At 38.8% G+C, this 14803-nt stretch overlaps 1 protein-coding gene across 3 annotated transcripts in view; it reads left to right on the plus strand.

Annotated features, from left to right (window-relative positions):
* Positions 1-1091: 1091 nt before the first annotated feature.
* The window catches only part of RNF216 (ring finger protein 216), a 115934-nt gene continuing 102222 nt past the window's right edge, over positions 1092-14803 (plus strand). For 2 of the 3 annotated variants that reach the window (XM_010845766.1, XM_010845768.1), the window contains exons 1-3: positions 1092-2139; positions 8133-8254; positions 13741-13871. In XM_010845766.1, coding sequence (XP_010844068.1) covers positions 2105-2139; positions 8133-8254; positions 13741-13871 — 288 coding nt within the window. In that variant the 5' untranslated portion in view covers positions 1092-2104. Of the gene's footprint in view, positions 2140-7996; positions 8255-13740; positions 13872-14803 lie in introns of those variants that run through there. The other variant, XM_010845767.1, reaches the window with a different exon arrangement.

Below are 14803 nucleotides of genomic sequence, written 5' to 3' on the forward strand. Positions count from 1 at the left end.
CCGCGTGGGTTGTGGCTCGAATGCCGCGTGGGGCGATTGTCGAAAACTTTGGGCCGCTCCGGTCTCGTGACCCAGCTCGCTGAGAGCCTTGAGGGGTCTCCGCGACGTCCGCAGGGCAGGGTGCCGACCTCAGCGAGTGGAGCGCTGTGATCAGTCGGGGTGCGTCGTGAGGAGCGCCTGGAGGGGGCTGGTCCTAAGCTTTTTGATACCACGAGAAGATGGCTTGCGCTGCTGGGAGTGGGCATGGCCGCATTCAGAACGCTGGCCTCAGGAAGACAGCGGAGAAACAGCCTTGCTCCGTTAGTTTTTTTTTTTTTTTTTTTTTGCAGAAGTCGTTTATAGTAGCTGGGAGTAGGAAGTGGCTGGATTTAAGGAAATAGCTTGAGAGCCTGGGGCCAGACTTTCGGAGCTCCCTGTTAACGTAAATAGAGCCTTTATAGTTTCCTCCTGAAGGCAGGCAGCAACTGCAGAAAGAGAAGAAGCCTTGCAGCCCGTTTGGAGAAGTGTAATGAAGGAAGTTGAGCTATGAGTCTGGAAGACTGAAAGTTTATGAAATAGGGTGGATGAGAGAGCCTGTGCTCATGTTAATGAGTATTTAGTGTTCTAGGCTGTGGTAAGAGCTTTACAGACGTCATAATTTTCTTTAGCTAGACACTGTTCTAAGGATTTTCCGTATATTAACTCTGAATCCTCGATAACGTGGCTTTTGTCGTCCCGTATTTTCAAGAGGGAGAAAATGAGGTGCTGAAAAAATAACTAACCTTGTAAGGGTCTAAGCTGGGACTCGAACCCATTTGGCTCCAGAGTTCATACTCCTAATTATCCTGCTATACCTGTGAATATTCAAGAAGTTCTGGCGTATTTACTTTTGCCAGGCTGTGTGCTGTGTCCTGAGGCTTTGGAAATGAATTACACAAGGGTCCTACCTTCTTGAGGCTTTACTGGTGGCTCAGACAGTAAAGAATCTGCCTGCAATGCAGGAGACTGGGTTTCGATCCCTGGGTAAGAAAGATTCCCCTGGAGAAGGAAATGGCAGCCCACTCAAGCGTTCTTGCCTGGAGAATCCCATTAACAGAGGAGCCTGATGGGCTACAGTCCATGGGGTCGCAAAGAGTCGCATATGACTGAGCAACTAACACTTTTTCAGTTCCCTACCCTCTTGGAACTCTTTTTAGCAAAGGAGGTGGATGTTAAGCATAGCTTCCTAAATGTTTTATTGTGGTAGTACTTGGAAGGGGTAAGAGACAGATGAACAGACACTGGGGGTAGTCTGGAAAGGTTTTTCTCTGAGAAGTGAAATTTTAAGATGAGGAACTGAAGAATAAATAGAGTTAATTTGGTCAAAGAGGGGCAGAGAGAAGAGCCTGAAATTTCATGGCACTTTCTAGGACCTGAGCTGTGGTTTGTGCAGAATGGTGAATAGGGAAAGAAGTATGAGGTGGGGCTGGCTGTGTCAGCAAGGTCATGTGAGGCAGGGTTTCATTGGCCATGGTAAGGGTTTTGGTTCTGCCATGAAGAGATTTGTGGTTTAAAAAACAAAAACAAAACTCCGTGCTATATGAAAATTCATTGGGGGGTACAACTTGTAGACAGTATTGGGATAGAAGGGGCAGGATGTCATGAGTTAACGGAGGATTCAACTGTAAAAATATTGTTGAAAACATTGATGTCTTCCTTGTGGATTGAGGATATGCTTGCTTATCCATCCCAGTTTCCGAACCAATTTTCAGTTGACAATTGGAGGAAAAAACTTAATGTTGTATGTTAAGCTCGTTAGCCTACCCACTGAAAATTGTGAATAATTTCTGGTTTAAAACCTTTCGTGTTGTAAAAAGATACTGAGAACAGAATTTTTAGAGCTCTTTGAAACCACCTGAACTCCAGACTAATTGTTTGCATATCATCTCTGATTATGGATGCTATTTTACCTTAGTTCTTTCATTTTGTATGTATCTTGAAATTAACGTGCATTGCATTTTCTTATTCTGAACTCATCAACTTCATTGTTCTTTCTTTATAGTATCACCATCGTCCAGTCATCTGATCTCAACGTGGAGGTCAACTTTGACTCCTTGCGTCCTCTTGCCCTGATGACCAGTTACATATGAAATCCCATTGTTGCACTTTGCTGGTGGTCAGGTGGTTAAGACTCCCAGTTTCCGTTGCAGGGGGTGCAGGTTCAGTCCCTGGTTGGGGAACTAAAATATGCCATGTGCTGTGTCCTTAAAAAAAAGTCCCATTGAGTCTAACCTTTATAATTAGTATCCTACATCTTTTCCTTCCTCTGCTTGCTGTTACCTTTTACCTTTAGTTCCCACTTCACTGGCTCTTGTTTACTGGGTTTTCCTGCCTCTGGATGTCTTTCGCAGTCAGTGTCTTACACATTGCAGCTTGGTCGTTGTTCCTAAAGCACAGCTCTCTGCATTGCTTCCCATTGAGTTAGAAAATAAAAATTAGAGCTCTGCTTCACTTTTCTGTTAGCAAACCACCTCTGAGCTTAGTGACTTAATACAACAGTTTTTTTTGTTGGCAGTTTTGTGGGTCAGGAAGTTGGGAAGATTTCACCGGGGCCTTTTTTTTTTTTATTCACATGCTGTCAGCCACAGTGGCTGGGACTGGAGGATATACTTCCAGAATGACTTCTTTATTCAAATGCCTTGTCTGCGGCTGCTGGAAGACGGCCCAGCTGCCTTTCCCTCTCCATGTAATGTCAGAGCTTTCCATGTGGTCTCTCCAGTAGGGTAGTCAGACTTCTTACATGGTCACTCTGGGCTTCCAGAGCCCTTGATGGAAGTGCTACTGTCTTAAAACTAAGCATGGAACTGGCAGAGCATTCAGTTTAGCTTAAATACTGCTGTCTCCCCTTAGCCTTCCCTGACTGCCTGATCTCTCTTAACTGTAATAGTCTTTGTATTGCAGTAAAGACCATACTTTGTAGTATACTCAATTGTGTGCATATTTTCTCTCACTGATGGAAGTTCTGTGAGGCAAGATCCATGTTGGATTTTCCTTGTTATTCCCTATGAGGCATAACACAGATTCTTTAAGTGTTAAGTAAATAATACCAGTTTAGTGCAGAAAAATCAAAATTTAAGGAAGCAAAAATATAAACCTACTGCTTAGAAATAACCATTATCAACTTTTTTGTGTTAATTTGATATTGATTACATATTAGTACAGGATTACAAAGAATGGCTATCTAAATATTAAGATGAGAAACTAGTATTTGAATGAAGAGCAGTAATCATTTATAGACATTTAAAAAAAATATGCTTGGAAGTGGTTTGTGGGGGCTGGTATAACCTGGGCATGTCGGCTTCTCCCAGCCTGGCCTGGCTCTCCTTTGCCCTGCTTTCCTTAATTACCCCAAAATCAATGTTGCAAAAGTGATGGGCATATTTTTGGAGATTATTCTGGAAAGCAGCAACACCACAAAACCCCAGGACCATGCAGTATTAGGAGCATCTGAAAGGAAAAGCGGAGAAGTGATGTGAATAGAGGAATAAGAAGGAAATAGTTTGTTTAAGACAGACCTAAGGACTCTGGTCACAAGGAAGCAAAGATGCAGTTTTGACATGAGAGAACCATGGATGATTCCCATCTTTTCCTGACTTCCTTTGTTTTCCAGATTTTCTATAATGATGTAATTTTTTATTACACTACATTGTGTAATACTTTATAACTGACAAAGAGAATGAGAAACTGGTTGTTGTCACATAAGCCACGTTACTTGACTACTTAAATATGGCTGTGATGAACAGCTCCAGTCTCTGGCAGAGGAAGCTATTTTCAGAGTCACTCGTTCATTCAACAACTGTGAGACACTGAAAGTACACTTATGAATAAGACAGAGTCAAGGGCATATGGAGAAAACAAAATGTGAACTCTTTCTCATCATGTGTTGATTCATTCATACAAGGAAGAGAAGAGTTTAAAAAAAGATCGTTAGGACACGACAATTGTGGGAAGTGGAAAGGAACATAGAAGGAGTACCATCCAGATTTCTTAAACTCTTTCAATATTACCACATGAGATTCTTAAAAAAAAAAAAAAAAAGAATTCTCCACTGAGTAATGAATTGATGAATACATGCTAATTTTTGGTTCTAATTTGGAAGCTTTAACTGGTATATTTGACCATAAAGTATAATCATAAATGTATTTTTATAATTAAAGGCAAGAAATAATTGAACTGTTCTTTCATGAAAGGCATTTCCTATTTCTGAACTCCACTTTGGTGTCTGATCAGTAAGTAAAAAGACATGTATAGGTTCTTGTTAACTTCCAGAGGGGAAATAAAATTTCCTAAAGAAGGAAGTAAAAGTTTTATGTGAATAGTTACAGTACTAGTGAAAAGTAGCTTGGAAGAGGAGAATAAACCCCTCCCACCCCCACCCTGGTTGGGCTTTATTATCAACCCTTATTATTAACAAAACTGTACATCTGCTCTTTCCATTTCACAATAATAATAGTCATAATGTGGCCCTTACTGTGTTCCAGGTGCTGTACTAAACACTTTATATATATTTAACTCAATTTCAGAACAGCTGTATTCTCATTTCATGAAGAAAGAAATTAGGCCTGAAAGATTAAGCAGTTTATGCATAGTCACTGATATGACTGGTTGGTGAAACCTGGGTTCATACTTAGTCTGATCTGAGCCCAGATGAGAGGACTGAATGTCAGGAAGTTAAATGACCTTTACAGAGAAGCTAGTCAGGAGTAGAAATTTCATTATCAGACTTCTCTTCTCACTGCAGCTTGGGACCACTGTACATGCCATTGATGAGGAATCTTGCTTTTAAAGCAGCACTGGTAATCTGCTTAACTACAAACTTGACAGTCTAACCAAATTAGATATAAAATAAATCACATTTTCCTTTGTTTTCCAGTGTAAAATTGAAGGAATCTAGTTGTGATAAAAAAAAGAAATAGGAAATTTGGATATTGGAATTAAATGTTCAAAGTACTTTTTGAAAGTTGTATTGGAAAGAAAAACACTTGAATAAAGGCAGTTGAAAGTGGACACCAAAGCTCTTTCCTTTATACTGTGCCGTTTGGAAATAACATCATTATTGTTAGTTCAGATGAGATACCTAAGCTTATGCTTGGATTTATAATTTTTAAACATTGAGATACCTTTGTCCAGTTATAGGTACCAGAAAGTTCTGTTGTAATATTTAAACACAGTCTTGCTATAAAACTGTAGTATCTTATGTTGAAAAATTCTGACATTATTTGATTGTCTCTTTATAGACATCATATTATGAGAAGACATAGTTTAGGGCCTACCTCTTTTGAAGCACGTGGTTTCTCTCAGGAAGGCAAAGAAAACAGATTTTCTTGAGAAGAAAAACCTTGAGTCGGTAGGTTACAGATAGAATCTTGGAACTAAAAAGGTGCCGTAGCAGTTAAAATTGTCCCCCTTTGGTTCTTACTTGATTTTCATTCTTCTGATGTCCATCAGAGTAAAGCAAGAAAATGGTTCAAAAATCAAACTACAGAAAGACTTAAATAATCCTCTCCTCTTGACCCCCAAATACTGTTTCAGAGGGGCAAGCACTCTTTTTTTCCCCTGATGGTGACTTTTTTCCTCTCTAACCTTGCCATTTACAAGAAAAGAAAAAGAGCTTATCTATGTGGCTGCACCAGGTCTTAGTTGTGGTGTGTGGGCTCTGTTAGTTGCAGCGTGTGAGCTGTAGTTCCCTGAGCAGGCATTGAATCTGGACCCCCGGCATAAGGAGCTCAAAGTCTTAGCCGCTGGACACCACCACTCTTAATAATTTTTTGGTGAATAGAATATTTTTTTAATTTTAATGTACAATATTTCAGTCTTTGCTTTTGTGGACAACATTTTTTCTATCCTGTTTAAGATATCTTTCCATGGGGAGGGAGGCGGGACTGGGGTTCAGGAGGGGGCCCGCATGTACACCCATGGATGATTCATGTCAATGTATGGCAAAAACCACCACAGTGCTGCTGCTGCTGCTAAGTCGTTTCAGTCGTGTCCGACTCTGTGCGACCCCGTAGACAGCAGCCCACCAGGCTCGCCGTCCCTGGGATTCTCCAGGCAAAAACACTGGAGTGGGTTGCCATTTCCTTCTCCAATGCATAAAAGTGAAGTCGCTCAGTCTCGACCCCATGGACTGCAGCCTACCAGGCTCCTCCATCCATTGGATTTTCCAGGCAAGAGTACTGGAGTTGGCCCACCACAATATTGTAAAGTAATTAGCCTCCAATTAAAATAAATAAATTATTATTTTTAAAAAGATATCTTTCCCAGGTCTGATTTTTGAAGGTATTTTATGTTATCTTCCAGAAAGTTTATTATTTTACCTTACCATTTAAATCAACAGTTCACATAAAAATTATTTTGTCTAAGGCATATAGATGAGGTCTAGTTCTTTGATTTTCCCTATCCTCCCAAATTACAGCTTTCCAGTACAGTGTCATACAGTTTAAAAATCGTATTTTTACATTGCTCTGCAAGGCTACTTTTGTCATAAATGTCCACATGTAACCAGATCTGTTCCATTGGTTTTATTTAGCCAATACTGCTGCTGCTGCTGCTAAGTTGCTTCAGTCGTGTCCGACTCTGTGCGACCCCATAGACGGCAGCTCACCAGGCTCCTCTGTCCATGGGATTTTCCAAGCAAGAGTACTGGAGTGGGGTGCCATTGCCTTCTCCGTTGCCAATACTACATTGCATTAATTACTATAGCTTTATAACAAGACTTAATATCTGATAGTATAAATTCTCCGTCTTTTTGTTTATGAATGCTTTGCTTTTTCTGGGGTCTTTGCTTTTTCTTGTAAGTTTTATAATCATCTAGTGCATATCCATTTAAAAAATATGAGTAAGGCTGTATTAAACTTGTACACCAATTTGGGGAGAACTGACATGTTTACATAAGATAATCAAGCATTCCAACCCATGAATGTGTATGTCTCTTCCTTTATTTACTCTTTAATTTTTCTCAGTGATGTTTTACAGTTTCTATGGAGAGACAGAATAGTTCACCATGTCACAGATAGCAGAATATCCTTGTTTTTTGTAGCTGAATATTATTCCATTTTCTTTACCCATTTATCTGTCATTGGACACTTAGGTCGTTTCCAAGTCTTAACTATTGTAAATAGTGCTGCAGTGATCATGGCAGTGCAGATATCTTCAAAATAGTGATTTCATTTCCTTCAGTTATATATCCAGAAGTGGAATTGCTGGATCATGTGGTAGTTCTGTTTTTAAAATTTTGAGGAACTTCCATGCTATTTTCCATAGTGTCTATTCCAATTATAATCCCACCAACGGTGTAGAGTTTTCTTTTTCCATATCCTGCTAGCATTGTTATCTCTCATCTTTTTGAATGAATGATAGTCATTCTAACAGGCAGAGGTGTTTTTGATTTGCCTTTCACTGATGTATAGTAATGTTGAGCACTTTTTAATATCTTAATTTGGGATATTGGCTTATTTGTGATTTTTGCCATTGAGATGTACGAGTTCTTTATATATTCTGGATTTTAGCACCTTATTAGGGGTTATGATTTGCAAATATTTGTCTCCCATTCAGTAGGTTGTAGTAATTGAGTTTTTAATTTTACTTTTTAGAATATCTTTTATTTCCTTTTATTTATTTTTTTGTTGAATTTCACTTTTTAAAAATGTATATCCCATCTAGTCTTTGATCCTTTGTTCATCTTTTGTATGTTCTTTTGCAGGAATTTTTTTTTTTTTTTAATTTTAGTTTTTCCTCTTCTGTTAACTTTAGTTATTCATTTAAAAGACTGAAAAAAATTTTTCTTTTTAGTGGTGTTTTCACTTTATAAAGACTTCCCTGGTGGCTCAGACAGTAAAGAGTCTGCCTGCAATGCGGGAGACCCGGGTTCGATTCCTGGGTTGGGAAGATCCCCTGGAGAAGGAAATGGCAGTCCACTCCAGCACTCTTGCCTGGAGAATTCCATGGATGGAGGAGCCTGATAGGCTACAGTCCATGGGGTCGCAGAGTTGGACAGGACTGAGCGACTTCACTTTCACTTTATAAGCTGAGAATGCTATCTTGACTAGATATGTGGGAAGATACTCCTTCATTCTTAATAATTCTCTTTTTCTTTTTCACACCCTTTGGAATAGGTGGTCGCCATGTTTAGATATTAGCAAGCACATAGGTGTATGTCTGTGTTGGAAAATGGCAGAGGGAAACAGCAGTGAAGAGGTGATTCACTTAAACAATTTCCACTGCCACCGGGGACAAGGTAAGTGTGCCCGTTTTCTCTCTTTCATCATTGCTTTTTCCCTTAGTCTTGTTATATCATATTTGAAATTAATCTGTTTTGTACCATGTAGAATCCAGAAATGTTTCATTTTCAGACCTCAGAACATCAGATTTAAATGGACTCATCAGACTAGAAGTTTGTGTCAAATGGTGATACCTGCTGGCATGAGTGAAGTTTAAGAGTCTTCCATTACAAGAAGATTGAATCTTAAGAGATAGGAGGGTGGGAACAGTGGTAGTTCTCAGTTTTTGAAGGAATGGTGATCGCAGAGGAGTACAGTTCCTCTAGGGCTGTATGTTCTGATCGTACTTAAGGTGCTGCTAATGCATTTCTGGCCCCCTCATACAAGGCCTAACTTCTTTTTTTCCAGAAGACTGTGGTTTAGCCTTACAGGGAATTTTAGGACCTGTATTCCTTGACTGTACAGTGTTTAAAATACGGGAAAATTCATTGATTCATAAAGGGAAGGGACCCTTCATTTCTTTAAGATTTCTAAATGCATGTGAAATTTCCTATCAGATCCTAATTCACAGTTACACCTAGGCTAAAAGGAAAACAGTTACGCTGATGAGTAGAGAAGATTATAAAGTCCATGGAAGAGGTTGTACCTTTTTTTATGTTTTGCTATTGATAGTACTTTGTATTTATGAAGACTTTTTTCCCAGCAAAAGATAAAATTTTATATATATGGCTTTCAGAGCATTTAAAAATGAGCAGGGAATTCCCCGGTGGTCTAGTGGTTTAGGACTCCGTGCTTCTGCTGTAGAGGGCGCAAGTTTGGGGAACCAAGGCCCCACATGTCATGAGACACAACCAAAGAATAAATAAATAAAATTTAGAAAATTTTATTAAGCAGATAAATAGAGAAAATAAATTTGCTTAAGCTATGCAAATTATAAAAACAGAAGAAATACCAATTTTTTAAGCTATTATTGATAGCATATTCTAAGTTGGTAGTGATTATAGCCATAATGTGTTGTTGTTTAGGAAGTTTTAAATCCTAGCCATATTTGTATATATGATCAGTTCCGTATTTTCCAAACATGCATATCAAATTAATGTTGTGGGGTGTTTTTTTTCCTAAATCGGATCTTAAATATACTTGAATAGAGTTTCTTTAAGAACAACTAATTCTGGAAAACTACTAACTTTGGAGATGTATTTTTCTGTTCAACAAACTTTGTTTTGCACACATAGTGAGGATTTGTTTAGACAGAGTTGTTTTTATTAGCTGTATTAATAATTTCTATTGTGTCATCCCCTTAAGCGTTTAAGTTTTTAAATCATCTTTATTGAGGTATAATTTACATATAATAAGTGCACACATTTTAACTGTATATTTAGTTCAGTGACTTTTGAAAAATGAATATACCCATATAACCACCACCACAGTCATGATGTAGAACATATCTAGAAAGATTCCTTTATGCCCCTTTGCAGGCAGTTTTCGCCCAACTCCTGACCTGCTTTCTGTTACTATACAATTTCATATAAATGGAACCATATAGTATGTACTCTTCATACTTGAATTCTTCAGCACAGCAGTTTTTTGATTCATCCATATTCTTGCATGTATCAGTAATTCAGTTCTTTTTAATTGCTGAATATTATTCACCTGGAAATTCTATACCCAGTGAAGGTAGACTTAAAAATGAAGGTGAAATAAAGATTAAAATTACAAGAATGAATAAAAGATACATTATGCAAATAGTAACCCTCAAAACAGAGCCTTCAGTTCAGTTCAGTCGCGTCTCACTCTTTGTGACCCCATAAACCGCAGCACGCCAGGCCTCCCTGTCCATCACCAACTCCTGGAGGCCACCCAAACCCATGTCCATCGAGTCAATGATGCCATCCAACCATCTCATCCTCTGCGTCCCCTTCTCCTCCTGCCCTCAATCTTTCCCAGCATCAGGGTCTTTTCAAATGAGTCACCTCTTCACATCAGGTGGCCAAAGTATTGGAGTTTCAGCCTCAACATCAGTCCTTCTGTGAACACCCAGGACTGATCTCCTTTAGGATGGACTGATTGGATTTCCTTGCAGTCCAAGGGACTCTCAAAAGTCTTCTCCAACACCACAGTTCAAAAGCATCAATTCTTCGGCGCTCAGCTTTCTTTATAGTCCAACTCTCACATCCATACGTGACTGCTGGAAAAACCATAGCTTTGACTAGACGGACCTTTGTTGGCAAAGTAATGTCTCTGCTTTTTAATATGCTGTCTAGGTTGGTCATAACTTTCCTTCCAAGGAGTAAGCGTCTTTTAATTTCATTGCTGTAATCGCCATCTGCAGTGATTTTGGAGCCCAGAAAAATGAAGTCAGCCGCTGTGTCCACTGTTTCCCCATCTATTTGCCATGAAGTGATGGGACCAGATGCCATGATCTTCGTTATCTGAATGTTGAGCTTTAAGCCAACTTTTCCACTCTTCTCTTTCACTTTCATCAAGAGGCTCTTTAGTTCGTCTTTACTTTCTGCCATAAGGGTGGTGTCATCTGCATATCTGAGGTTATTGATATTTCTCCCGGCAATCTTGATTCCAGCTTGTGCTTTCCTCCAGCCCAGTGTTTCTCATGATGTACTCTGCATATAAGTTAAATAAGCAGGATGACAGTACACAGCCTTGACGTACTCTTTTCCCTATTTGGAACCAGTCTGTTGTTCCATGTCCAGTTCTCTGACCTGCATATAGGTTTCTCAAGAGGCAGGTCAGGTGGTCTGGTATGCCCATCTCTTTCAGAATTTTCCACAGTTTATTGTGATCCACACAGTCAAAGGCTTTAAATTATCAGATAACATACACAATTCAGCCAGAAGTGTCAATGAAGATAAAAGTTTTTAAAAAGTTAAAAGAGTTGGGGAAGATAAAGCAATTCTAATCTCTATGTGTGTAGTAATATGATATCAAAATATACAAAGAGAAAATTGACAGAACTGAAAGGATAACTGGACAAATCCACAGTCAAAATGGGAGATTTTTAGCATGTTTCTTTCAGTAACTGAGAGAGAGCAAACATATACAAACATTTGTATGAATATAGGACATTGGAAGAACATGATCAACAAATTTGATAGAATAGACAGGAATGTTGCACCTAATATGTTTTCCAAAATTGACCATATTTTGAGGTACAAACAAGTTTCAATTTCCTACACTACTGGTGGTAGTGTAAGTCGGCATAGACAATTTAGGAAGCTGTTTGACATTGTCCACTAAAATTGAGCATATGCTTTCCCTCAGCACTTCTGGAATATACCCAGCTGAAATGAGTATACCAAGATAGATATGCAAGAAAATTCATAACAGTATTATCCAAAATAGCCAAGACTGGAACCAGCCCAAATGTCAAATGTCAACAGAAAAATAAGTAACTTATTCATACATATTCATGTAGTAGGTTACATACAGAGGAAACTGCATAATGCAACATCAACATCATGGGTATATCTCAGATGTGTTATTTGCATGGAAGCCAGAAATGAGAGAATATACACTCAGAAACTGATCTGTGGAGTTAGGCTCCTAATGTGCTAGAAATGTATTTACCAACATTGGTGATGGTCACACAGGTAGGAGCCTTTTGTATGAATCATAAACTTAGTTCTGTATGTTTATATGTGGTGTTTTGGGGAGTATCTTGTCAACCATTGGGATTCACTGTGAGATGATAGGTTTAAAACCAACTTTTTTGCTGGGTGCCCCAGGCTTGTTGTCTGTCTTTTTTTCTGGGCCAGTTCTTCCTGAGAGGAACCTACAATTTCCTGCATGTAGAATCTGAGACTGTCTGCCAGCATTCAAGGGGCCAGTTAACAGAAGGCAGCAGAGTCACTCACTATGACTGTTTCAGGGACGTGCCTTTTCTCTCTTGGCCTGGTGTCTGGTGACTCTCTGTATTGGTGACTCTTCAAAATGGACCTCCACAGGGTGGGTCTTCTGGAATGGCTGAATGAGAAACTTGGCAAATCCTCTCCACAGAATTAACAGTAGAATTAGAATTGTTTAAAATAACCATTTAAAGACTGGAAATGAACAAAGGCATACAATAATTGAGAATATTTTTCAAGGAAATCTGTGATTCTGCAACATGGATTAAGCTGCCTCTGGTCAGCTGCCCTCTGCAGACTGTGGGTTTGATCCTTCTCCACTCCTCTAGATTTCTTGCCTCTGAAAATCTGCTGTTTCCAGAATTTTGTTTAAATCTCTTGCTAGCTATCATTTCCTTTTTTCTTTGTGTCCTAAAAAGAAGGACACTTTTTGCTTTTTCACTTTTTACGAGTTCCTTTACTGTCATTTAAGTGGGGTTTCAAACTCAGTGGTGCTGGTCACTTGGTTTCATTCTGCCAGCCCTCTACAGTGCACTTCTGCAGGCCCTCAGTTCAGTCAGTTGTTAGATACATCAGTCTGCTGTGTAGGTAGCATTGGACTTGAAATCAGACAACTTTACTGTGTGTGAAGTACTATAATAAATAGGCATTTTGTGTGGGTTTTCTAAGCTAATACAGCTATTTTCTGTAGGCACTATTGTTAACCTTTCTTCAATGATGAGGAAATGGATGCCTAAAGAAGTAAATAATGGCATCATGTAGCTAGTATGTGGGAGAGCTGAGATTGGGATCCAGGCAGTCTGACCTTAGATCCCATTGACTTACCTATTTTAAACTGCTGTCCTTGGCATCACCACAGCCCTGTTACAGGGATGAAATGAGATTATTGGTTTTATATTGCTATTCAAATTGTTGGGTACCATAAAAGTACATGAGGCATTAACCTTGAGAAAAATAATTGTGCTTTATGAAGGAATTATCAGTTTGTGTTATCCAGTAATTCATATCAAATGTGATCTATCTTCAAGTGAATAAAAGGAGTTAGAGACCTTGAACAGAATTATTACATCTAGATGGCTAGTTGAACTTTGGTTGTGTTTAAAAAGGAAACTAGAAAGCTTAACTTGCTTACTGTCGTAGATGCTAAATGGGTATTTGCATAAATACTCAAGATTTATATGTAAGATGAGCAAACTTTAATATAAAATATTAAGTGAAAATTTAACTGTTTCTGAGTGAGTTTTTTCAGACCTATCAGTTTGAATAAAACAGTGTTTTATATTCCCTTGGAGGAGTAGAGATGAGATGGGAGGCCATGATTTCACTGTTCAGTTGCCAGTCAAGAAGATTTTATCAACAGATTCCTCCAATCTAGTATAAGAAAAAGTTGATAATCTTGATCATAGTAATTGTCAGATTTTCTCTGATGATTGCCAAAATGAATTATTGGCAAAGATCAGCACAGAAAGCTCATTTTAATGCTTAGGTGCATGTGCTGCCTGAGGAGATAAGTTAACACTCCAGTAGCCATGAACTTGGCTTTAGGTTTGACCCTTTTCATGCCAAAGTTGAATTAAAGGACTGAATATGATTATGCCCACCTCCTGATAACAGTGTTCTTTCTCTCTGCCTACTTTTAGACTGGATCAATCTCAGAGATGGACCCATCACCATATCCGACTCCTCTGATGAGGAAGGGGTTCCAATGCTGGTCACCCCAGCTCCTCAGCAACATGATGAGGACCTGGATGATGATGTCATCCTGGCGGAAGTGAGTTTTCTGAAATTTACCATGATGAAATATATTTCAAATTAATAATTGATTCTTCGGACACTCAGTTTTAATAGAATAGCTGCGAGTACTCTTAGAGCAGTATTTAAATAATGTTGGAGTCACCTGTTCTCTGAAGTTTTGGTAGGGTTTTCCCTAAAGGCATTTGGGCTGTTTGTTTTCATGAAGGACCGTTCTTGGAAACTGTTTCAACTTCCTCTGTGGTGATCCACATGTCTGGATTTTCCGTTGCTTTTTATGGTTTTGTTCACTGATACTTTTCAGTGTTTTTTTAATGTATTTAATAGAACTAAACAAAATAGCCTGTTCTTTCTATTTACTCTACTTACTCTGAATCTATGGCTCCTCCAATTTTCCTTTTCTGTTTTAGTGTACTTGTGGGATTTTTTGCCCTTTTTCTTGATTTGATGAGTTAACCATTATTTTCCCTCTTGTCTTCTCTTTGACCCAGTCCTATGAACAACTAACCACTTGTCTGTATAGGGCTTCCTTGGTGACTCAGATGGTAAAGAATCTGCAAGAGATGCAGGTTTGATCCCTGGATTGGGAAGATCCCCTGGAAAAGGAAATGGCTACCCACTCCAGTATTCTTGCCTAGAGAATTCCATGGACTGTCTCTATACATTTGCCTATTCTAGACATTTTATATGAATGGAATCATATACTGTTTGGTCCTTCTTTCATTTAGCACAAGTTTTAATGGTCATCTATGATGTAGCATGAATTGGTACTTCAGTTCCTTTTTTATTGATAATGTTCCGTTGTGTGGCTGTATCACATGTTGTTTCATTGATTGATGGACATTTGAGTTGCTTCTCCTTTTTCACTATTATGAATGATGCTGCTGTGAACATTCATGTGGAAGTTTTCCTGTGGACATATGCCTATAGTTGATTATATAGGTGGGTTTT

The sequence above is a fragment of the Bison bison genome, unplaced genomic scaffold (genome assembly GCF_000754665.1).
Source record: "Bison bison bison isolate TAMUID 2011002044 unplaced genomic scaffold, Bison_UMD1.0 scf7180017864223, whole genome shotgun sequence".
Lineage (NCBI taxonomy): Eukaryota > Metazoa > Chordata > Mammalia > Artiodactyla > Bovidae > Bison > Bison bison.